We start from the raw sequence: 26,483 nt of genomic DNA, 5'->3' as shown, positions 1-26,483 counted from the left end.
TTTCACTGACAGGCTGGCACAACGCTTTGCTAGGGCATGCCATCTACAGAGGCTTCTGTTCCCATAGGGCATTTTCCCCTTGCCCCCGTTATAGTTTCAGAATCCCAGTTCTTATGGGTAAGAAACACAGTTGTAACTCTCAGGATATGAATGCAACTACACCCAGAACGTTTGTCTTTACTGCTGGGCTGTGCCAGATACTTCTATTGAAGCCACAAAGCAGTCAAAAGATTACTACATTGCACTAGCTTTGAACAAAAGTCCTATGAATTCTCATTTACAGGCCACCCAATTAAGTCATGAAGGGTTTGCAAGACTAAACATGTTGAGAGTTTTTCAGGATCAGATTCTCAACAACTTCAAAGAAAAGATTACTTTTATTTTGTCTTATTGCATATACACTGGAAAAAAAATCTTCCTCTTTTTCCAGATGAACCAACATATGCTTCATTTTTCAAGCTTAAAAGCTGCTTATTGTAGACCATGTCACCTTCTCTGCTGACCTACTTCTTCAGCCCTGCATCCTCTGCAGGACTAAGACAGTAAGGGATATGTTTGTTGTACAATAACAACACAAACTGTTCCATGGGTAATGGTAATGAGGTTTCTACAGCCTGGGTGACTTCTCATCATTCTCCAGGGTCTGACAGACTCCCCAGGTTACAGGGAAGGGGATATAAGGATTCAAATGAGACTGTGTCACGCCTTCTGCATTGAGCTTTGCTTAAGCAAACAGTGGTGCTCCAACTTGGAACTACTCTGTAAATTACACTAAAATGTAGCCCACTTTTCACAAGACTTCAAAGCCTTTTTTTAACAGCAGCACGATAGGGGCCTATTCTAATTGTCCTGACAGAAAACACACCTTTCCTCATGGATACAGTGAGAAAAGAGGTGTGGCTTGACAATGGGAACAGCAGGACATTCCCAGATTATCTGTCTTGCAAAAAAATGTTACGCATTTTCTCTTCTCCTCTCTTGGATCTGCATGTTATTTTTATGTAACAGGAAAACTAACACATAGAGTTAACAGCACAGAATATGAGAAATCTCCTTTCACTCACTTGAGATCTGGACTGTGTTATCTGTCTGTTGAATTTATGTTTCTCTATATTTCAGATAAGTAAGGAGGAGGAGTCCTTCTTTGCTAAGACAAGTTTGGTGAAGAAACAATAATTTCAGCTATGCATAGTCCATTGTAATGGTCTGCACAACATACAGCCCAGAGCCACTTGCCCTTTAGTGGATCAGATGCAATGCCATACTCCATACAGCTCCGTGGTTGTGGAAAGGTAGGCAATGCCTTGCTCTTCATGATTCTCCAGCTGCAGGCAGCTAGGCACCAGCTGCTCAGTCACCATGCCAAATAGAGGTAGGCTTAAAGTAGGAGCAAAAAGTGCCTCAGTTCCACTACAGACTAACCAGTCCGTTTCTCAGCAAGCTTATCTTCAGACATCTGTTTAAATAAGGGCTTCCTAAACATTCACTAACATGTATAAATCCCCTCCCATGTATCAATAAAGCTTTATTTTAGAAAAAGAGAATGAATACAGATACATTAATCAAAAGTTAACTATATGATATGTCAGCAGCTAATGAAAAACAAAAACCTGTACTCCTTTATGGCAACGACAGCTTCCCACAGGGTCCATTGTGATAACAAACAGTGCGAGCCCCAGCACCAACAGCAACAACACAACCAACCACCCACTAAACGCGATCACATAAAGCTGTGGCCCATGACATGGCTGAGGACAAGTTCAGTCTCTGCCAATATGCTTTCAGCACCTAAAAGCATCTTGGTTTTGAGTTGATAATTACAGTGTGCTGAGCCAAGCAGCTGTCACTAAGGAACAGGAGCTGCCCAAATGCAGCAAAATGCATAGAAGCTTACTGGTTGATTTATCACATAATAATGGAGCCAGTCACAGCCTTTTTAGGCATGGAAGTAAAAGACAGAAAGACAGCAAGGGAGGAGGAAAGAGCTTTGAACATTTTGTTCCAGTCAGTTTCCAAGAAAGAGGAAAACACCAGGCATGATTCAATTGAAAGATGCCTTCCCACAGCCCCTCTGCTGCTGGAGAAGTGGCCACTGGGCAGCTACCTGAGATGTGTATTTCCCAAAGCACACAAATCCAGTCTTTGCCAAGATGTGAACTCTTGCTGATGGCAGCACATACACATAGCAGGGCAAACAAGAAGAAGAACAGCAGAAATGGCAGAATGAACTTTATTCAGGATCTGACATACGACGTCAGTATAATGAACATGACCTAAATAAGAGTATTACACTCATAAGCAGACTGGGTTGGCAGCTCTGACCAATTAGTAACAGTTAATTTTATGGTGATAGCTAGTATACACGTATGATATTCTGTAAAAGCTTAATAGATGTCACCATAAATCATAGCCACCTTTCTCCTCTGCACTCTTCACATTTGGAAAGTACTTACAGTTGAATCTGCTGTAATATCTGTTGTAGACTGAAGGGAATGCAGATGTAACCCTGACAGTCTTTGCAAGAAACCAAGAATGCATGGACAAGAAAAGTTCTCTTCTCACCTAACATCTATATGACTGTTGCTTTTAAAAAGCAAAGAAGTTTAATTCCAGGTACTGTACATCATGATATTTACAGGAACTGTAGTCTGCACAGAACAAAGACAGGCAAAACATAGGTTTTTTTATCCCCTTATTTCTGAAGTTAAAGATCTCTCTCAGTGCAATAAACATCAGCTGCCTACATACTCATATACTTGGAAAGCATTTTGAGCAGCAGTAAGCAACACAAACAGCTGCTACATTTGTTGAATTGTAACGGCAGAATCCCCCACATACTTATTGGTGAAGGAAATATTAAAAGTCATCATAATTTGTATTTTTACCAGTGAAACAGCTGTCTCAATTTTTGTCTCAAGTTGTTCAGAACTGGCACATGCAGTTAAGGAAATGCGTGTTGTCTGTTGATATGCACACCATCTGCACTTAACTAAAACACTGAGGTACAGAAAGCACTAACGTTAGCCCTATAGACAAGGTATCTCCAGGGCAGGTTAACAGACCACTTTACAAGCAGCCTTAATTAACTGCTGCCTCCTGCAAGACCACCACCAGCAGGAGGGCAAATACAGACCTGCTTTTAGGAGGGACTTGTCTGAAGTCTGTTGCAGAGCTGGAGGGTTACTTTGCCTTTTGGTAGTCCCAACATCCACAAAATGGTCTTCAAGTAATTTTCAGGACTCTGTGTTTCTAGCCTGCCCTTCTGGTCAGCATTTTAAGGAAAGGAAGGATCAGAAGCTAACATAAGTATTTATAAACTAATTTCAAGATTTATTGGTTAGTTTTTCCAATGTTTTTCCAAGTACACCTCTCAACTAGCGTATGGGCTGGTGTGCTGCTTTCACTGTTGCTTCTGCCACATTTATTCTCCCCTTGTTGTAACATTTTCTTCAATATGAGAATGGTAACTCAGCCACATGTTCCAAGAATATAACAGGCTCTAACCGCAAAAACAACCATTACCAATTTGCATCTTTCCTTACAGAGAAATTACAGTGAGGCAACATCATTTGCTTCTGAAATCTACACACACGCAAACAAGGAGTTAAAAAGTTATTTGTCACCAGTGCTTTGGCAAACAACTTTTACGAGGATCCTGCTGAATGAATCCCTTTATGACTGTTTGCCCCAAACAGAAAATATGGCCAGAAACGCTTACCTAGTTGTTTCATAATGGGGGGATGGGTTAAAATATTAATTAATTTCTAGTTGGGCAGAGTCACAGAGCGATGAAGGGTAAGTTTTGTATTTATCATAGTTCTTATTTGGTACATTTTGAAAACAATGGTCCAAACTCCTCCCTACCAATTTCTTAATTTCAAAATCTCAATGGAAACGCTCCAGATGTGGACTTAGCTGCAATCAATACTTTCTTTTATTTTTTCAGATTCTGGCCTTTAAGTGCATTATAACACAGTGAAAAATAAAAACAAGTGGAAAGGAAAAAATACATTCTGAAGAAAGACTTTACAACAACACTGTTTCTCTTGCATTGCCTTCAGTGTTACCTCGTCTGTTAATCCTGCTCTAACTCACAGAATGTAAACTGGGAAACTGAAGTGGAGTCTTTCTAGATAAATAGTCACAAAGAGAAGCTGCTGAAGAAAGCAATTAAGAAGCCCATAGCACCCTTTAATTGAAGACAAAGAAAAAAAAAAAACTTGGAATGAACAAAAGAAAATGTGAGGCTGTTCCTTAGCTAACTGTCCTAATTCTTTGTTTACTCCAGTCTATATGTTGTTAGTTTACAGTCTTCTATGTGCCATCGGCACAAAAATAAAGAGGCCCTCGGGGTATTAACGTACCACAATCAGCACTTCAAAACTACTTACTCTAGCTCTCTTTCCACAAATTCAAAAATGTAAACAAATAAATATTTCTGAACAGGAGCTACTGAAATTATTTTCCTTCACATTGTGTCAACCAGGCATCAGAAATGCCAGCTGATGTGGAAAATGGAGAAAATAGTAAATTGCCTCCTAATGAGGACTACTCTAGCTAAGCATTCAAAGAACATCATTGGGGAAAGTCTCTTCTTGAAACTATTTTAAAAGGTATTTTTTCCCATAATTAAGGAAGTTGAAAGCTAGCTACAGTAGGTAGGAGCAAGTCATTCAAGAACCTGCATTATCCCTGCTACTGCACACAAAATTATGCACTTTCACATATGGACCTTGCCGAAAGCCCTAGTTAAGGACAGCTGTGACAATGTCTGCTCCAGTACAGTGTTTTTAGTTTGAGCTCAACTCTGCAGGAGTCTGATACAGCTTCCTAAAATCAGTGAAATGCTTGTCACTGAAACAAGCAGTCTCACAGAAAGGAGGTACATCTTGCCTCAGAAATACCTCAGAAACTGGACAGATTGTGAGTCTGAATGAAAAGACAGCATATACATAGCAAATGTGCTATATTCTGCAGCCTTCCACTCAGTAATTCAAATCCATAGATGCACAGAAGAGAAGGATCTTCCATACCATGGAGTTTATTGTCTCCAGTGAGAAGTACAAGACTGAACTGCTGACAGGCTTGAGAAGAGACACAAGGGAGACATTAAATATAGGCAGGATGCAGCATGAACTCTACTCTAAAAAAAAAAAAAAAGGAAGATGACTGAAACGTTCTAGTTCAAAAGAAAGGGAACCTCCAGATCTCAATTGATTAGTAATGCTAATCAGATTTTCTCCTCTTTTCTCAGTCAGGTCTTGTCAATTTATATTTCTTCATCCTGAACAGCCTGTTACAGCTGCTCAGGAACAAAATAAATATCTGCCTTGCAAAGACTTCTCTTAAAGATTTTATACAGTATTTTATTTAAATGCTATCCCTAGTAGAGCCATAATTCATCCATATCCAAACTGATGTCACAGCCACCTATTTATGCACAGTGATGTTCTTTTCTGTTACTCTAGATAACCACATCGGGGTATGCTGACAAAAAAAGATGGAAACTTTTGCTACTTTATTTATCACTACTTCTTAGTGACTCAGCTTTATTTTGATGCCACATATTACACAGCTGCCGGCCTCCTGGAAATATTTCTGCATCCCAGTTTGGTTAGTTACCTTACAATTTCTAAAGTTTGTGATTTCCTATAGAAGTTTGTAGATGAAATTCCCTCACCCTCCCCAGCTATAGCATGGCAACACATGCCAGAACACAGGCTCTGGCACAGACTATGAAGGCAGATGTGGAAAGGTTACACAATTTCGCAATAAATTCATTGTGATCAAGCAGAACCAGATAAAGCAATCACTCTCCTGGCCAAAGAAATAAGAGAGGAAAAGAAAAACAAAAAAACCCAAGTCTTCAATTTTCTGATGTCCTGTTGCATCAAAGCACAGGTTGCAACAAGCTGAGAAAGTGTAATGTGCTTCAACGTCTTTTTCAGTTGCTATGGTACAGTTTCTTATGGAAAATTCCTTGTTCTGCGTGATGTTTTTCCTGCCTCATTTGGGATGGCAGAACCGTTCCTTGTGTCACCTGAGAAACCGGGCTGTCAGTTTCCACCTATTGGTGAGAAAGAAACTCATCAGCAGCAGAACTCAATGGAAAATTCCTCGGGTAGAAGTTTCTGCGCTGGAGGCCAACATGACACTGACGAAGAGCGATGAATGGGGCAGGGGCCGAGGGTGCCATGCAGGAGACCTGGCTTCTACCTCAGGGCCAGTCACAGATTTCCTGCGTGACCCTGGGGCAAGGGTTTTAATCCCTGGGACTCCCTGCTTGTGCAGGCAGGACAACAAAGCATTTTTCCCTCATTCTTCATCTTGCGTGTGAAGCCCCAGGTCTGTAACCTGCCCACAGGTCAACTAACTAGCTCCAGGTTACAGGAGCGGAGCCATAGCCCAAAAGCTCTTAAGGCTGGAGTTATTTGCAGCTGCAGAGTCCCACAGTGCTTTGCACAGTGAGGTCTTGTTTGGACCTTGGGGCTTTAAAGTAATGCACGCAAATAACAATAAATGATTGCATTGTTCTTTGCTCTTAAGGCAAGATATCAACATAGGCAAGGAGGGAAAACTCCAGCTTTGCTGTACAGCCAAGCAAGAGAAAACATTTTCTTTTAGAGAAGATCTGCGTTCTGCATAGATATTACCAAAATTGCCAGAAACACAGTATAAAAATGGTATTACAGCATCACACTAGTGATACAAATCAATCAGGGATAGAGCCTTTTCACTAGGGGAATTTCTTCTACAGATTAGTTGGAAGCAATCTGATTTTAATGTGACATTTTTCCTGCTGGAATGTTTTTCCTTCCAATCAAAAAATAATTAGATTTTGCCACTTTTTATTCATGACAAAACCAAAGCATGGTTTAAAAACAAATCAAAACAAAACAAAAAAAAGGCATTAACGTTTTAATCCAGTTGGATATCTGCTGTACTTCAGAATGCTGAAATTCCCATGGGCTCCCTATGGTGGTGAGAAGAGCTTTTGACCTCTCTCATGAAATGGGTTTTGAAAATAATAAATGCATAAGTTCTTAAAAAGGGATGCCCTTAGTAATGCCTATCATGAGAATGAAGAGCATTTTAAATGTGACAATGCAACTGCACTCCACGGGACAAATTTTCTGCTGGTGCCAATATTTAGAACTCCATTGACTTCAGTGGAGCTTCACCCTTTAATCCAGAAGTTTTGGAGTTGTTGGACACCACTTACAGTTACAAACACTTTTTTTCTTTTAAAGTCCCTCCCCTTCCCAGACCAGTTCAACAAAAAAATTTATGGTGTAAGAATGAAAGAAAACACATGCAAAATATGAATTGAACACAAGTCAGGACAGTCAAAATTTTGATTTACAAAGCAGTGACTTCAGCATAAAGCTAGCCAAAAAAATTGACTGAAAAATGTTAATGGTGTGGAATAAAGTTTTCAAGATTCAGCAGCAGGAAAATGTTGATTTTCAGTTATCTGTTTGGCTTTCAAAAACAATGAATCAAATTCAACATTCCAGAATGGAAAACAACTTTACCCACCCTCTCTCCAAACACCAAGAAAAAAAAAAACCTTACCCATAATTTTGAAATATTTCACCAAATAAACTTTCCACTTTAAAATACCAAATTATTTAAATTTTATCAAAGATGCACATTTTTCCATTTCAACATTTCAATTTGAAAATTGAGACAATATTGAATCAAGTGCCCTCTGCTTTAAATTACATGCTGATTTTAAAGCAGAAAGTAATTTTAAAATACTGAAATCTCCCATGGGAGGAAAATTCTACTTTTGAACAGCTTTACTTCTGTGTATTCAAAATCTCAGCTATTCTGGAACTTCAGAGGGGGAATAGTTGTATTGAAGATGGAATAATTCAGTAAAGGCTACATTATTCTTGTACAACATGGTAAAGGAACTACCAACTTCCTCTCTTACTTTGTATTATGGTAGAGGAACCACTCTTTCAAGCCTACCATCAGACGAAGAATTAGATGCCAGTGTTATACAGAAGCCTATATAGGATGCCTGCACATCAGCCCTTTGCTCCACTGACAATCATCCTTTTCTTACAGAGGCTACCAAATCTGACTCCTGAGAAACTTATCCAGTAAGAATAAGATGCAAGTGAAAAGGATGCAGAGAATGGAATTTAAAACTCATGTTTAAGCATGGCAAAGTTGTAAGGAAGATCTAATGAAGTTATAGAAGTTATAGAAGTTTCAACCAAACCCCAAGATCTGAATACAACCGGCTTTACAAACTTTACATGCTGACCTGAATGCTGCGAGTTAAAAGTAATTTCTTAGAAAACATCTCCCTCACTGAACGAAATTATAATCTTGATTCCTGTGCCACAGCAAATACCCGTCAATGGACAAATCCTTTGGAAGAGCATGTTTTGCATAAGGCAATATTTTTGTGCTAGATCCCATCATTTCGATTATGATGGGCCACCTCATCTTCAGTAAGGCTGATGCTATTATATTAACATTCCTCATACAAATTAAATCCATAGAATGGCTCCTCTGCTTTTCAGTAACCAATGCAAATCATGATGTCTCTTAAATATCCAGTCCCTCTGATAACCACAAGCACTGCTCTTATGTTTCTTTTACCACAGCACCTTAATAATCTTTCTCCTCATATCTCCAGCAGCACAAGTAGCAGCCACAGTCTAGAGGTGGGGAGCACAGAAGGGTAGGGTACAGAAATAAACAGTGACCCAGAAGTGCTTTTAGTTCCTCAGCTGTCTTGTACTCTTGATCCTTTCACACTCCCCAAAGATATAAGACATTTTATAATTATGATCATTATGAAATGCCATCAGGGATTCAAGAGGACTTGCCTACTGAACATCTAGAAAGGCAATAAATATTTGTTTAAAAGCTAGAAAACCAAATCAACAAATGGTTAAAGCTGCAGATACAAGACTCTGCCATGAGGACCTCCAGCTCTCTTTACTGAGTCTCTAGAAGAATATGCATAAAATTCACTTCCCAATTTGACCCAGATACTCAATTAGTTGGCTGTCAGGATGAAATGGAGAAAAGAGAGAAAGCTCGATGAACACAGCCTAGTGAAAGGTAATTAAAAAGATCCTTAATCAAACACGGATGCTTTTAACAAGTCAGGTAATGTATACAAAGCAAAGCCTGCTTGCCTAAATCCTTTTGCTCCCTGAATCCAAATTCTGAAGTCATGCTGTCAGGGAGAGCAAAATCCAGATAGTGAATTTAATTGCTTGAACTTTCAAACAGTAAAACTGCAAAATATTGGCTTAATTGGAGAAAATGACCAAAAGGCCTGCTCTTTTATCTTTCTTATCTTTTATTTCCCTGTTTTGTCCTTCATCTTCCCCTTCCTCCTCTTCACCTGGGAGAGGGAGATTTTACACATCACTGTCTCATAGGGTTTCACTTCTTACTGGAGCCCTCTATGGTTACTGCTTAGATACATGCAAATTGTGGGCTTTTGTATTTACCCTGCAGTTTCCCTATTGTCTGAGCACGATTTATCTGCTTCCATTTTGAGCTGTTGTCTTAGTCCCATCTAATGGGTTTTATTAGTAATTGTGTCTCATAGTTTGTATTTATGATGCCGTGTAAGAACAGTGACACCCCTAACAACATGCTTGCTGGTTTAAACAACACCTAGATGTAAGATATTTTCTCTATGCCTGCAACATGAGTGTATTCTCTGCAGCAAAGCCTGAGAACATATAGTAAAATCTGTTCATACAGAGCAGCTGCCTATTAAGGGTAAGCAAAATGTGAAAGAATATGCATTGCCTCTCCTTTGTTCAGTAACCTTGCTATAAGAAAGCACCACATTAAGAGACTGCATATATTAGTATACTCCATATTTTTTGCATTCAGGGATACAGTGTGCAATTGATAAGCCTTTACACTATTTTTTTCCCCGATGCTTTGCTTCACCACATTTCATTGGGCTGAAGAGGAGGGGAGAAGAAGCTTTTGTCTCTTGTGAATCAAACCCTCAGATGTAGTACTAGCTGCTCAAAAGTGGAATTTTATTTAGTCATCTACAGCTTGCAGACATCTACAGACCGAGAACCTCAATAAGTCAAGTGTATCAGGAGGCAGAAATGCTTAGCTTGCACAGTATTAAAAGGCTCGTTAGTTTACTTAAAAGCAACAACCCAAAAGCTAATTCTAAATATACTCTTGTGAGAGACCATGAGGTTTGTCACAGATAAGGTTAGATAAAGCTTGTTCCATCACAGAATCTGAGCTACAAAGAAAACAGCCGTTGCTGGTTTTAACTTGAATGTGTTCAAGTAGGCTTTGATCTATGGCCTCCTTAGCCTGATTAGCCAGAGAATTAACATGCTATGCAAAACTCCAAGTCCAGCCCAGCTCTGACACAGCTTCTAAGGATCTGCTAGCAGAAAGCAGCACAGGGAATGATGGGAAGCTTGTGGCCACAGAGGATTTATACACAACCTTGTAAACTGATATTTTCTTTTCTTATTGTAAGACTGTGGAGATTTAGGTAAGATTTAAATCCAGGATTTCTATCTTTCCTTAGACTCCATTTTCATTTAAATAATTGCCCTTCTTTCTTAAACATTAAATATCCTGACATCATGATATGTTTCTGCAGCAGCTTTGTTCTTAGCACTTTTCTGAATTTGTCTTCTATTTTTGAGGGAGATACCTAAAAAGTCCCTCTGAAAGTGGACAGAAATTCAGAGGACTATTCTGACAGCTTTTCTGCCATCTTTTGCCATATTTTTTATCATAGGGCAGACACTAGTCTCTCAGTCATTCAAATATCTCTCAGCAAAGTCTTTGTCCACAGCCATCAGAGAATCAAAGTTTCAGGGAGACAGCTCTTGAGATGGTTTAACTAACGAATACCACGGATTATAACATGTATGTTTGTATATAGTATGCCCATAATGAAAGGCCAGAGAAAGCTAACAAAATGTTTCTTAAAAGCATTTATGGACATTTGGATGGCATGACTGGTCTGACGACGTCAAGAATTCAGTGTGGGCAGGTATAGCCTTTTATATATGATGGAAAATAAATAATGCATACTCAGGCAGAGAGTCCGTCCCAAGACTAGAGTAAAACATATAAAGTTCAAAGATTTATCTGTACACTTTCTCTCCATTATTAAGAAAAATGCCCAATGCTTTTCGGTGCTTTTCCCATAGAAAGTGCTCCAAATATTTCTGTGTACATATTCTGTCAATAAACATAAGTTGCAAACTTGAGATGGCAAAGCTGTCTTCTGTGGAAGCAATGAATGCCTGCATGCTTTGTTCTATCTTTAAATTACCCTATCTTGCAGTCAAGAAAAATTTCCAGTCCAAGATAAATCTCTTAACAGCTTGTTTAATGTCACCATTTACCACAGTCCTGTTTCTGATGTAGATACCAAGCCCAAAACACACAGAGATCAATAGGATGGAAGAACTTACATTGCTTAAATGGGAAGTCAATTCTGGATTGGGCCTCTAGAGGAAAGCTATCTCTGCAAAGAAAAGTTGAAATTTCTCTCTTCTTCCTCATTTCTGAAAGACACACTTTATTAGGAACTGTGTTGACTCCTTAGCGTGGTACAATTTCTTTAAACTATTGCCATTAAAAGAGATAAAAAATTGTAATCTTAAAGTGCAACATAGCATTGTGATAAATGTGTGGAACTAACTCCCATAAGGAAACATGCTGCATCAGAATGAATAACGCAAAAGACTTCAATGAGTTGGGAAACAGTCACCTTCTAATAAAATAAGGATTGCTGCAAACAGCTGAATTCAGATAAACTTTCAGAAGGGTTTACTGCATCTGCAAGGAAAGCAAAAGGCTTGTTCCTTCCTCTACAGAAGCAAAAGGTAAGACAAAAGGGAAATATGTTCTCCAAGAAGGACTATGTGAATTTGAAGCATAAGTCTTTTCCTACACTACATCTTCAGGATGAGAACTGTGATTTACTGTGTTTGAAACTATACCTCACTGAAAATAAGCATCTGATGTCTTCTCTTAGGGTTAGGCATAAGACTGAAAAGACCCTTCCTGCAAAGCTGCATGGAGTGCAGAGGTTTGGGGTTTCACATCTGGTGCCTGCTGGGGCTGTCTGTGGCAGCTGAAGTGGGCTAGCCCTCAAATCCAGCCTCCTTGGTGGCTGCCAGAGAATTGACACAACTTGAAGTCAAAAGCAGTTTACACCTGCAGTCAGTCATGGGCTGCAGGAGCTGAAGGATGGTAAACTTCTCACTGCATTTTCCTTGCTGCAGAGGGGTGGGCAGCAGTCCCTTCTTCATGGACACTGTGAATGCAGTGGGGGTTCAGAGCCCTCAGGGCAGTACCAAAGGCTCACCCCAGTCATTATATTGGGTGCAGGACACTAATACACCTCTGATAATGCTAACACTGTTTCCCATCATTGCCTGCTGGGACAGATAAGTGTTAGCATTCTGCAGCAATGACTGTGGCTGCTGGCAAGCAGTGAGCCTCTGCTCTTTTAGCTGCTTCTGATCTGTTTTCTCTGCTCTCCTGGTCCTGAGGGTTTTGGCTACAGGATGATATAAACATGTTAATATTAGTCAGGGAAGCTGCAATACACCATACAGGGAATATCTGCTGATTCATTAGACAGGGCTAGTATTTAAAAAAAGCTATGAATCTTAATGTCATAGACCATAAGTCAATTTCTATGTTTTGAATACTTGAAAGAAATACACTCCTTAAGGTTTATTATAGATACTTGCTTGAAGAAACTTTTTTAATAGGTACAGTATCAGTCACTATCAGGTACCAGAAAAGCTACTACTGAGATCCACTTCAGCAGTATGTCCATTCCCAAACCGAGCAGATATGGTATGCAAAATGAGGTGAGAAATTACCATCCACATAGACAGGAATGGCATTGCTGTACAATGAGAACACAATGAACAATGAGACACAGTTTCCTGTCACCTAATGATACAGCACCTTTGTGCACATCACATTGAAGTGAGGATGAGCTCTTCTATAAACAACTGGGAGAAGCCTCTTATCCTTGTGGGAGATTTCAATCTTCCAGATGGAAGTACAATACAGCAGAAAGGAAGCAGTCAAAGAGGTTACTGGAGTGTGTGTAAGACAACTTCCTCACACAACTGGTGAGTGAACCGACAAGGGAAGGTGCCTTCCTGGACCTGCTGTTTGTCAACAGAGAAGGCCTTGCTGGGGATGTAATGGTTGGAGGATGTCAGGGTCAAAGCGATCATGAGATGATAGGTGAGGTGAGTTCTACGTGAGGTGAGGACGGGGATTAGCTGAACAGTTACATTAAACTTCCAGAGAGCAGACTGTGGACTGTTAAGAAAGCCATTTGGGAAAGTCCCATGGGAGACAGTCCTTAAGGGCAAGAGAGCCCATGAAGGCTGGGAACTTTTCAAAAAGGAAATCCTAGCAGCTCAGGAGAAAGCCATACCCATGTTCTGGAAAAGGAGCCGGCGAGGAAATAAACCATCTTGGTCGAGTAGGGAGAACTTGAGGCACATGAAAAAGAAGAAGAATGTATATGAGCTTTGGAAGAAGGGACGGGTGTCCTGGGTGGACTACAGGGAGGAAGTGAGATCCTGCAGAGAAAATATCAGGAGGACTAAGGCCCAACTAGAAATCAGATTGGCCAAGTCAGTGAAAGATAACAAAAAATCTTTCTATAAATACATTAACAATTAAAGGAGGACTAGGGAGAATATTTAGTCCCTATTGGATGCAGAAGGAACAACAGTGACAGGGGATGAGGACAAGGCTGAGGTACATAATGCCTTCTTTGCCTCAGTCTTTAATAGGAAAGTTGTTCCCTCTGTGTACACACCCAGGAGTGCCATTATCCATGAGAAGGTGGTTAGAGACTTGCTTGCCCAGCTAGACACCCACAAGTCTATAGGGCCGGATGGATCAATACTCTTGGATCCACCCAAGAGTATTGAAGGAGCCAGTGGATGTGCTGGCCAAACCCCTTTCCATCATCTTCCAGCAGTCCTGGAAGACTGGGGAAGTTCCACTGGACTGGAGGCTGGCTGATGTTGTGCCCATCTACAGGAAGGGTCGCAGGGAGGATCCATGGAACTACAGGCCTGTCAGTCTGACCTCAGTGCCAGGGAAAGTCATGGAGCAGGTGATCTTGAGTGCTATCATGAAGCACATGCAAGAGAACAGGGTGATGAGGCCCAGTCAACATGGGTTCACAAAAGGCAGGTCTTGCCAAACTAACCTGATCGCCTTCTATGACAAAGTGACCTGCCTACTGGATAACGGGAAAGGCTGTGGATGTATCTTCCTGGACATCAGTAAAGCCTTTGACACAGTTTCTCACAGCATTCTGCTTTGGAAACTGTCAGTCTCTGGCCTGGACAGGTGAACGCTCTCCTGGGTGGAAAACTGGTTGGATGGCCAGGCCCACAGAGTGGTGGTAAACGGAGTTGAATCCAGCTGGAGGCCAGTGACAAGTGGGGTTCCCCAGGGCTCAGTGCTGGGTCCAGCCCTCTTCAATGTCTTTATCAATGACCTGGATGAAGGCATTGAGGGTGCCCTTAGCAAGTTTGCTCACGACACTAAGCTAGGTGGGAGTGTTGATCTGGTGGAAGGTAGGGAGACTCTGCAAAGGGATCTGAACAGGCTGGACTGCTGGGCTGAGTCCAATGGCATGATGTTTAACAAGGCCAAATGCCAGGTCCTGCACTTGGGGCACAACAACCCTGCGCAGTGCTACAGACTAGGAGAAGTCTGGCTGGAAAGCTGCCTGGAGGAGAGGGACCTGGGGGTGCTGGTTGACAGTGACTGAACATGAGCCAGCAGTGTGCCCAGGTGGCCAAGAAGGCCAATGGCATCTTGGCTTGGATCAGAAATGGTGTGACCAGCAGGGCAAGGAAGGTTATTCTCCCTCTGTACTCGGCACTGGTGAGACTGCTCCTTGAATCCTGGGTTCAGTTCTGGGCCCCTCACCACAAGAAGGATGTTGAGGCTCTGGAGTGAATCCAGAGAAGAGTGACAAAGCTGGTGAAGGGAGCTGGAGAACAGGCCTTATGAGGAATGGCTGAGAGAGCTGGGGTTGTTTAGCCTGGAGAAGAGGAGGCTGAGGGGGAGACCTTATTGCTCTCTACAACTACCTGAAAGGAAGTTGTAGAGAGGAGGGAGCTGCCCTCATCTCCCAGGTGACGGGGGACAGGACAAGAGGGAATGGCCTCAATCTCCACCAGAGGACGTTCAGGCTTGACATCAGGAAAAAAATTTTATGGAAAGGGTCACTGGACACTGGAACAGGCTGCCCAGGGAGGTGGTTGAATCACCTTCCCTGGAGGTGTTTAAAGGACAGGTAGATGAGGTGCTGAGGGGCATGGTTTAGTGATTGATAAGAAGGGTTGGACTCAATGATCCTGTGGGTCTTTTCCAACCTAGTGACTCTCTGATTCTATGTGAAATGAACTTCACAGATGAAAGCATCGCAAGCACTGGACAACACAGATAGTCCTAGAAAGAGCAACTCTATGTAACAGGGTGCTTCCACTTCTAAAGCAGAGGATGAAGAATGAGCCCATAAGCTTTTGCCTTGCCAAGAAGGAGCTTTTCAAGTTTTCCCACACAGTGCTGGTCAATGCATTTCTGTCTAGAGGCAACTCCATTGCTATTCCAGTCATAACAGCCTCTTGAGTGGAGACTGCAAATACCACAAAACAGTTGTTTTTCTTCTGATGTGAATAGAACAGGGACAAGATAAATCATGTCTTCTTGCACAAGCACTCAGAGCAAGTCAGTCATCTATGGACCTTTCTTTGTCAAAGGCTGAGGCTGAGGTTCTTTTGTTTCTTTTCCATTCGTTTTTCCCCTTTTCTGTTCCTCCCTACTTTTTGTAGGACATGTTGCCCTTGAAAGGTATTGTTTTCAGCCTTTTCACTTGTTAAGGCAGCCACCAGCCTTCCAAACTATGGGCACCAAAAATGAGAGGACATCTTTGAAAGACAGCCTAAGAAATCAAATCTAAACAAATCCTAAGCAACATTCAGAAATGAAAGAAGCTGTGTGGGAATGGTTTCAGTTCAGAAAGTTCCTAATTGAAACTGTAGCTCAAAGAATTAATCATAACAGCAGTTGAAAATTCTGTCAAATATGTATTTCCCTCAAAATGATGCAACTTGGAGATTGTTTGAAGTTAGATTTGGCTTCTCACTATCCAGTTTTAGGAATAAATAACCATATCAAAGAGAAACCCACTTCATTTTCCGTTCTTTCTTTCCAGTGCTATGGGAAACAAACCACAATGAGAGGAGGGAAGAGGGGAAGGAAGTGCAGTTGTAAAGACAGCTTCACTTCCTACCTCCTTAACTCTGACTCCAACCCTCCAGTACAACTCAGTGCTGCTTAAGGGAACCTTTTGGAGATTGAAAGACTTTTCCTGCACCCTGTGACCAGTACAATTACTGACTTCCAACAGAGTTTCCAGCAGCCAGTATTTACTGGAATTGTTCAAAGTACTAAGCTGACTAACTCTCTGATTTCTATTGGCTTTACCCTTCCAAGCTGTTCAGGGGCTTTTTAGAAAACCAGTTAGTTCTTGATGTAGCACCTGAATGCCTTTGAGATGCTCCTTTCATGTGCCTAGCTGACATCTGAAAATGGAATTTTGATTCCCCAAATGCAGATACTAAAAAGAAAAATCTCTGGAGAGATTATTAGTTATAGAGAGATACACTGCAATTTAGAGAAACAGGTGATAATTGGTATGCATACACCACATATTTTTGCTAAATGCAAACAATACCCCCATGCAATATGTTTTCCATTTAAATGTTTAATTGCCTCCAAAAGCTAATGAGCAAGTCGCTAGTCAGAGGTACTGCACAACTTTTCATCAACAGAACTTTAACAGTTTCAGACCTCATTGCAGGGTCTTGACTTAGGTTATTTGAAACTTTTTTCCCCTGCAGGCGTTTTTATACTTCAGTCACAGTGACTCCCTTGCAATCTGCAAATAATAGTCTTCAATTACAATGGACATCGATGGACTAGAGATAAAACCAAGCAAGTGTTCACTTCATACCAGATCTGCATGCCTCATGACTTAATCCACATTATGGCCTTTGAAGAGTGATAACCGGCTCTCTGTGGAATGTCCTACTCAACCACAGGCTAAGAAATTCATACCAATTCTCACAGCCTGGGAACTACTAAGCTCAAGGGTTGCCTGTCTCTCCCTCCTAGTCCTACTAAGCAGAAGTCCCTTTCACATGCTTGGCAGAGACAGCAGCTGGTGAAGAAAGATGCTCTTGCAAAAAAACAACAAACCAAAATAAAACTAGCTTAAGGGAAAGCGAGAAAGGGAGGGCTTTAAGAAATAATCATAAAGATATGTTTCAATGGGTGGGTTTTTATTTGTGTTAATTAAAGACAGAAGCATGTTCCTGCAATTTTCTCTCTGCACAATCATATTTTTCAAAAGCGTCAAAAATGTTGGTCTCAGGTATTTTATTATACAGAATATAAACTAAAACATCTCTGCTAATTAAACGCCTCCAGTTAGAAAAAAAAGTCTTATCACTGTTCCCCAAGTGCTGTTGTAGAATATGAGAAGCCTGTTGAGAGTTAATTAACAAGTTAACACTTAACAAATTATTTGAAAAATATTACAGAGTATTTCAGTTTATTACCAACACTGCCACTTCTATCTCTGACAAAATTTAATATGGCTCTTAGGTCCTAATTTCTGCTTGCCTGCTCTATGCCCATAACTCTCATGCAGCTAAGCCTGAGACAATGAGTAGCTCCCAACAAAACCATGTCGAAATCGAATCAAAGGTACTTGGACCTTATGAACCTTGCTGGTATTTTTGCTGAGAAACATTCCTCAAGACAGAATGACGATCAAGCTGCAGACACCACAGAACAGAAAACACCTAGGAGTTTAGCTACCTCAGAAAAGCTGATAAGCACTCCTCCTTGTGGAGGAGGACAAGGCAGGGGTAAGAGCACAAGCTTTCTGCATCCCAGCCATGTGGATACATCATTGGTGATATGCACTGTGGGAAGCAACTCCCTCACAAAATCTGATAGCCAGTACAAATGAGGCAAGAAAGAGAAGGGCAGAGCAGGTAAACTGCATGGGCTGCCATGCAAGCCAATACACCTTAATTCATACACAGAAACACATCAAGAGATGGGGCATGCATATGTTTACAGTGGGCCATAGACTCTTCTGCAATTATGGCTCCAGGCATAACATAACCCATTGCTCTTAGGGGCCTCTCTGCACAGGGCAGATCTGCAAACTTGCAAAGCCAACCACATGGTCTCCTCCAGGACACAAACTCCTAAACCACTTGCAGAATTCAGTCTCAAAGCACCGATAGAGGAAATTTCTCAGAGACAACTGCAGGTGAGAACTGTGAGGATGCTATACATAGCTGAAAAGCAACCCTGGTCATCCTGAAACTATAACAAATACTACCCCATCTTAACTGATGCTTATTCTGAACAATGGTATTGCAAATAATTTTCTCCTAAATTTGATCTTTGGATGAACTTGTGCTGAGGGCTAACTGCATTTTACAGGCTCATGTTTCTTAATAATGAAATACTTGCTTGGTAATGAACTCAAGAAAATTAGAAGAAGGGTTCATAAAATAATTTCAGCTACAAAGTTAATTGATTTACTTATGATTTTCTTGTACTTTAGTATTTATTAGACTTAAAATTTCTTATTTTTATCCAAGGCCCAATCCTGCTCACATGTTTAGGCTCATGACAAGAAGATTTCACAATGGACTACTTTTTTCCCATTCTGCTTAAATATTAGTACTACTCATTTAACCTCCATCACATAATTCACATTACACTTTTACATACATACACAGGTTTCCCTATATAAAATCAACATCTATAGAACTAAGTATGCAGCAGATGCTGAAAGGCATAATTCAATCATTACAATATTAATGGTGCTACTTGTCATTTAAATACTACTGATCTAGCTACATATTTTGGTGCCAAAATAGCATATGTATTTCTGATACAAATATATGGTCAAATGACAAACTGAGTGTAGCCAATGCCACCAAGATTACACCTACTAAAAAAGCACCATGTTGACTTCCTTGATTTGGACTAGTATCCTAATTGCAGAGAATGCTTGCACATGTGTTTAATTTCACTTGTGCTTAGCGCAAGACCAGGTAGACTATATTAGTTACTCTTCCCATCTATAAATGCTATAGTCCCATTGTAGAAAGCCATCAAATTTGTCAGCCACAATTTACCCTTAGTGATGCCATGTTGGTTGTCATCAATCATCTCCATATTCAGTCAACTTCTCTCTTATACATTTACCTAGGCAATAAAATATCTCCAGGGTAAAGCACACAATAGGATCAGGGGAAGTGGTAAATATTTATATCCCTACCTGTAATGTCAAACTTGTTCATGTTTGGCTTTCAGCATCTAAATTTTTTTGGTTTTCAGCATATGAAGATCTCTAAACAAGAGCCTTGTTAAGCTGCCCAGTCTAAATCCCAACTACCAATGAGTGTCAACACTGGCAAGTTCAGCTGGAACAGTAAGGTTTCTCCTTCCAGTCTGTATTTCACTAAGATTGATCAGTTTTGCTCCTCTGCATTCTGGCTTTCAAGGTCACGATGTCTTTTATAGTAAAATGAGCTGCTTATAAATCTTCAGCTCTATGAACTTCAGGAGTTCATCTGAAAATCCCCAGGCCTAGGGCTTAGCTGGCTAAGAAACCACTACAGCAGCCTTTCTTTTGTGGTCACTCAGATATAAAAGCCTTTCAAAAGAGATGCAAATGCTGGCAGCGTTTCTCTTGGGAGCCCCTTCTGTGCACAGGGAACAACTCAGTCTATTTTTTACCCTGTAATGTGTGTCAAAAACTACCCTTACTCCTCAAAACTGTAGGAGAGTGTAGGATGACCGATAGAACCTGGAGCACGCCATGATCTGTTAAGTGGGAAATAAATTCAAATGGAGATTGTCTACTTATTGCAAATTGCTGCTTCCTACAGGACACAGCATGTACAGGATGAGCAGCACATGGAAATGAACACATGTGCTGCACTGAGTCAGAAGCCTGGCAGATCCCTGCAGCACTGAGGCTATCTTGGTGAATATTCCTTTTTGCCTGCAACTTTCATATCACCAGATTCTCACATCCCAGATCTGCAGTGAGATACCATGTATCCAGCAAGGAAACACAAGCACTGGGGCCAGGCTCTGCAGCAGGACTCCTGGAGCAAGGATGCCTAAGAAACACACACCAAGTGACCACAACCCCTCCTTCTGTTGTACCAATCCTGGAAATACAGATGACTACTTTTTTCAAATCAAGTGGCCCATTGCTAGTAAACCACAGGTTAGGGGAGAAGGCTGTCTGCCTACTCTAAAACCAAGACAAAGCAGCCTGTCTCACATGATGTGAGTGGTCAGAGCTACAGAAGCAACTAGGTATTGACCTACAAGTAGTTGCACCCTTCCACAAACACCCGGGGAGAGGAAATCCTAGTATCTGAATGGTCCCTTTTGCTCTCTGTGGCAGCCATGCCAGGGCTGTCTTCCAGGCTAGCACAGCAGGGACAGCTCTGCACCATCACATGCTGCACCATGCTTAAATTCTCCCAAATAATAAAATTGAGTTTTAAAACAATCACAATGTAATAAACAGAAGAAAAAACACATTTAGATTTTTTTTTTCTGTTTCCCCAGCCTTCTGGGGTCTGGCTCATATTCTCAAGCTTTTCTTCATGTTTTTTTTTCATTCTGAAATTAAATCTGACATTATCACTGGTCTACAAGACCTATGGCTTTTAAAAGAAAACTCCACTATTGAAGTAGTCATGATAAAATGGTAAGAATAACATTCCTATTTATTTTATCCCTGAAATGTCATTCAAGAAGGCAGAGGACTGACACAGAGCATTTCAGCAATGTTCCTACCTAATGGGGACAACGAAAACCTGCCTAAGTACATGTTAAAAAGAAAACTCTAAATAAAGAACAAGGAAAGTCAGAAAAAGGCTGAGATCACCTTTAACTAAATAGTGTAACAACTGAACACTGAAAAGTTCAGTGTTCAAAATGAAATAGAAGAAGGATACTCTCAAAACTTCTGCCTTCCAAATGAGCATTGCACACACAATTAACAATTTTACTGTGGAACTGGAGCTATGGACTGTAGTTTTTTCAGATCACCAAAACAACAAACTTAATCTATAAAAATTATTTCTACCAACTTGTAATCAGCTGCAGACTCTCTCTAACAGAAGCCAACTGGAAGTACAACAATTATTATCCAAACTGCACAGTCACACCCCGATACTTGAAGGAAAATAATCCCAAACTGCAGAAATATAGATGAACTATTATCTCATGGATACACCCAGATTTCCCATGTGAAAGCCACAATCCACACCACATAATCTGAAACTCAATGGCTCTATGTGTGGCCAACCACTGAAAATATCTTGCCACCAAACCACCCCCTGACTAATCAGCAGGCCTACCCAATGTGCCATTTTCCATCGTTGATAATATCTTTAGGACGAAATTGAGTGAGTTGCAAGGACAGATTAGATGGGAAGTACAAACTGATGTCAGTGCAGCTGCTATTTCTCCACCTACTGGGCCTGAAACCTGGAGCTTACAAGCCTCTCCATGAAGGCACAAAGCTCCAGCCTTCCTTTCAGTTGCACCCAAACATCCACGGTGACTTTGTGGTTTAGGGGTGGGGGTTACTGGGGTGAAATGCAGAGAACAATCTGATTCCCAGAATCTGCAAACCACCTGCAGGCAGCTTCTTATTCAAGTTCTACACTGGGAGTCTCAACCTGGGCACTTCCATTGATGTTTTATGCATGCCCTCTCCTCAGGTTTTTTTCATGTTACTAACAACACTGCAATGTTATCTACTGATGGCATTTTCACCATTAATCACCAAAATGTAAAAGTAATGGGCTGATATATTCAAGCCCTGGGCTGCAATCTAAGTGATGAATGAAGGAAGCTCTTCAAGGGGAAAATGGCTATATTCTTTCCATCCAATTTCAACAGGTCTAGTAGGCTCAGTTGGCAAATTTAACAACTACAGTTTCTATGAAGAGATGTAGAAGACTAATTGTTCAAATACCATGACATTAATGAAAATATAAATAGCTTAGGGGTTGTGCCAGCTCAGAAAACTAATAAGGCTAACTATCTAGCAATGGTTAGCAACTATGTCCCCAAGATATTACATCACCCAGTTGATTTCAGGTAACAAAAATCTTTGCAAGGTTTGCCCATCCATCCTAGTGATGCTACCCCACTACAATTTTTCAGTAGCAATAATTTAACACTACTGGTAATTCCCAGGCAAGAGGTTTGTGGGTTCATGCTAACACAGTACAACTTGGTTTACAATGACTTAAGAACAAAGAGCATTTCACCATATCCAGATTGTGGACTCTCATGCATCTGAAATCAGAGTTGTCACTGTTGGACATATACTGTCAAAGAGGAAACAACTTTTGATTTCACACAAAAAGGAACCAAAAAGTCTGGTATGCATCTGAAACATGTCTGTGCACCACAATCTGTAAACTTTCAAGGTGGAAATATTCAAGATATTGGAGTGGCAGATGAGCCCACCAGCCAACAGCAAACAAGGATACACAGCAGGCAAAGGAAAAGCCAGGACTGTTGGAATAGGGTGTCAGACAGACAGGTGCTGAAGTAGCATCACTGGGTTTTCTGGCAAGGAAAATGGGTAGTTCAGATTATGAACAGTTGGGAGAGGGAAATATCAGCCAGCTGGAAGATAAAGACTAATTTTCTACTGTTATGTCAACTAAAGGTACAGATGAGAATTTGTGCCAAACCCTGGGACAGTAATTCAGTCTTTGTGAGTGACAACAGGAACCTGACCCCTCAAGTCAACAAGTCTTTGGACTTCATCAGTGTGCTTTTCCCACCTTGAAAGTTATCTCTCAAGAGGAAGAAAGTGGTGTAACTTTTAGCCTGAGACTGACTCTTTAGAAGGCATCAGTCCCGGCGATTTAGTTATTCAGTAGTAAAAGTACCATTTTACTGTTAAAGCGATGGAATATCAAACAAAATTGATTGCAATTTTCTTTTAAACACATAAATTTCTAATACTTTGCCATGGAGCTTGTCACAGTGTATTCAGAAAGGGTTATCTACAGACCATTCAGAATATGGCTTATGAAGATAACAAAAAAGAATCAGACTCATAGAATGGCTTGGGTCGGAAAGACCTTAAAGATCACCACCACTAGACCAGACTGCTCAAGGCCCCATCTGACCCAGCCCTGAACACTTCCAGGAAGGAAACATCCATAGCCTGCCTGGGCAACTGGTTCCAGTGTCTCACCACCTTCATTGTATAGAATTTTTTCCTAATATCTAATCTAAATCTTCCCCCTTCCAATTTAAAGCCATTGCCCCCTGTCCTATCACTACTTTCCCTTTGAATAAGTCCTTCCCTAGCTTTCTCGTAGGTCCCCTTCAAGTACTGGAAGGCTGGTGTAAGGTCTCCCCAGAGCCTTCTCTTCTCTAATCTGAATAAAACAAATGTTCTCACCCTGTTCTCATATCAGAGGTGCTCTAGCCCTCTGATCATCTTTGTGGCCCTCCTCTGGACCCATTCCAACAGTTCCATATTCTTCTGATGTTGTGGACACAGTACTCCAGGTGGGGTCTCATTGGAGCAGAGTAGAGGGGCAGAATCACCTCCCTTAACCTGCTGGCCACGCTTCTTGCTTCTTTTAATGCATGCCAGGATATGGTGTCTTCTGGGCTGTAAGCATACATCACCAACTTATGTCCAGCTTCTCATCAACTAAGAGCCCCAAGTCCTTCTCCGCAGGGCTGTTCTCAATCATGTTGTCCCCCATCCTGTATTGAAACATGGATTGCCCCAACCCAGGTGTAGGACCTTGCACTTGGCCTTGTTAAATCTCATGAGCTTCACACAGGCCTATGTCTCCAGCTTGTCTAGATTCCTCTGGACAACATCCCATCCTCCTGGTGTGACAACTACACCTCTCAGCTTGATGTCACTTACAAACTTGCTGAGGGTGCACTTGATCTCACTGTCTATATCACTGATGGCAGAAGAAACTCAGCTTGCTACTCACCACAGATGTACTTCTTCAACGTCGGTGAAGACTGCAATATGATCTGCATGCAGTTTCACCTAGCTCAAAGTCTCACCTCCTTCCACAGACCAGCATATGCTAAATATATAATAAACGTTTTCAGCATGACTGTCAGTGATTGCTGTTTAATGCTAGCAGACAATGGAACTTAGACCAAATAGGAAATGAACATAAATGCTAATTATCTTGCTGGAGACAAGAAACTAGATGACATCTGGAGATGGCATTATTGTAAACAGGAAAAGGGTATGACAGCTACTTAGCTTAGAGTTTTATTAAACACCAGATACGCACATCAGAAGAAGGCTGGCAGGTTAAGAAAGGGCAAGTGCAGCTCTGTAATAATAAGCAAGAAAGAGAGAGACAGAAAAAGAGTGTGCATGTCATTATTTATGGGAAAACCATTTTTGTCTGGGACAATTTTAATTACGCTGTTTGTTGGACAGATAGTCAGCATGGTAGGAGAAATTTGCCTTGGCTTATACACTGACACAGTCTACCTGATTCTCTTTCCTAAAATAATAAAATTACAAAGACTGAGACCACCACTGAGTGTAACAGAATGCAGAGTATCAGTCCCAGAAACCTCCCCAGCACACCATAGCAAAGTCTTGAGCTACATTCTGCAAGGATTTATGCACAAACTGAACTTCATGTACTGTGATTAATCTCCCTGACACCATGTGGGTTTCAGCACACAAAACCAAACACAAACTTACATATTTTTAGTATCAGGACCTACTTAGCACTAGTCAGCTGTGATTTAATGCATCTGTACTTAATGCGCAGCTTACTAAATGTGAGAGAATTCTGTGTTTTGGTACAGTTTGAGTTTTTCCTCAGAACAGCATGTATGTTGTTTCAACATTAATGCTGAAATCTAATGCTCTGTAGTCACTGGTATTTATTTAAACAATTATAATGCTGTCTAACGCAACTGGGAACAGAGGTACAGTAGCCTCATACTTAAAAGCATGGCCTTTTATATCACATTAGAGACCTCCAGTGTGCATGTTGCATTTCTGATTCCGTAGCAGCTTCTGTTCTTCACAGGATTTACTGTTCTAATCAGAATGCATCTGTAAAAGATTTTCCTTGTGCCGATCAAGTATCAGTAATTCAGTGATTACCTTACACATCCCACTGCATACGCCAGGCCAGATTATTCAAACATTCTCTGGTAGAAGAGATAACAGGGCATTTCTAATAACAAAACAGTGCCACATAAAAAAGATATGGTAAGAACAAACATCAAGGATGTATGATAAAAAGGGAGAAAAAGACCTTCTGTTGCATTGCAGGAACATCCTTCTGTGGATTGTGCCTAGTGCAACAATCTAGATGTAGGTAAGCATTAACATACACAAGATACTTAAGTACTCCAGCATCAGTCTTTGCAACCTTAGAAGTCATGTATATGCATATGCATTCATGCCCTCATGCACAGGTCAAGAAAGATTCCTCGTACAGAATTTATGCTTTGCAAAGTTGGAGGCAAAGGTTTCTGACCTTGGTAATAAGCCCACAGACTACAATTCGTGCTATGAAGACAAGGATAGAGACAGGATGTCATGTCCTTTAGGTGCAAGCCCAGTGCTCACCATCTATACTGAGAATCTCTGAAGTGACTTGGCAGAGAAACAGTTCAGGCTTCCAGTGACACTTCAGAAATATATGTACACATACACACACACACACAAAAAAAAAAAAAAACAAAAACAGAGGAAAAAAAAGAGGCAGGAACAACCTTCTCTGAAACACTTAAAGAACTTAATGTACTGATGAAAAATAGTAAGCAGTGTAGTTGCTATTAATGACAAAGACCTTTTTCAGTTATATACTGCAATGCTAATCACTCGTTCAAAATCAACATTTCACATGTCCGATTCTAAAATAGTCACTAGATTTGAAGAGTAGCAGCTGAAATTAGGGATCCTTTTTTTTTAACGATTCATAGTTAATTATGTTTAACTCTTCTTATTTTTCCGCATTTTACCTGTTTCTAACTGAACATGAAAAAATTTGTATGTGACATTCATTGTCCATCATGCAATCTTCTGCTCTACTTTTAAATAATCAAAATCTTTTCTAGCTGTAGAGGTTGAGTTATACAAAGAAATGAACTTAAGTTTTAAAGCTCATCATTCTTATAACTTCACAAATACTCAGATCTCAAAGTTAGCTTATGTTCATTGGCAACATGATCAATTTAAAAGCAGCATGTATGTAACAAAACTGACTTCTGTTTCTGACGTAGGGTTTGTTTTTCCTCAAGAATACATTCAGTGCACAGGACCGGCCAAAGAC

General features: G+C 40.7%; 1 protein-coding gene across 4 annotated transcripts in view; it reads right to left on the bottom strand.

The window, feature by feature from the left end:
- The window catches only part of NTRK2 (neurotrophic receptor tyrosine kinase 2), a 215,489-nt gene that overhangs the window by 68,836 nt on the left and 120,170 nt on the right, over nt 1-26,483 (bottom strand). The window contains exon 15 of one of the 4 annotated variants that reach the window (XM_069880275.1): nt 5,756-6,067. The exons of the other annotated variants lie outside the window; for them this stretch is intronic. Within the exon in view, the coding sequence (XP_069736376.1) occupies nt 6,057-6,067 (11 nt within the window). The 3' untranslated portion in view covers nt 5,756-6,056. Of the gene's footprint in view, nt 1-5,755; nt 6,068-26,483 lie in introns of those variants that run through there. 4 annotated transcript variants of the gene reach the window in all.

Source organism: Phaenicophaeus curvirostris, chromosome Z, assembly GCF_032191515.1.
Source record: "Phaenicophaeus curvirostris isolate KB17595 chromosome Z, BPBGC_Pcur_1.0, whole genome shotgun sequence".
Lineage (NCBI taxonomy): Eukaryota > Metazoa > Chordata > Aves > Cuculiformes > Cuculidae > Phaenicophaeus > Phaenicophaeus curvirostris.
Note: the sequence above shows the minus strand (reverse complement) of the source record. Positions and strands in the feature narration are given on the sequence as shown.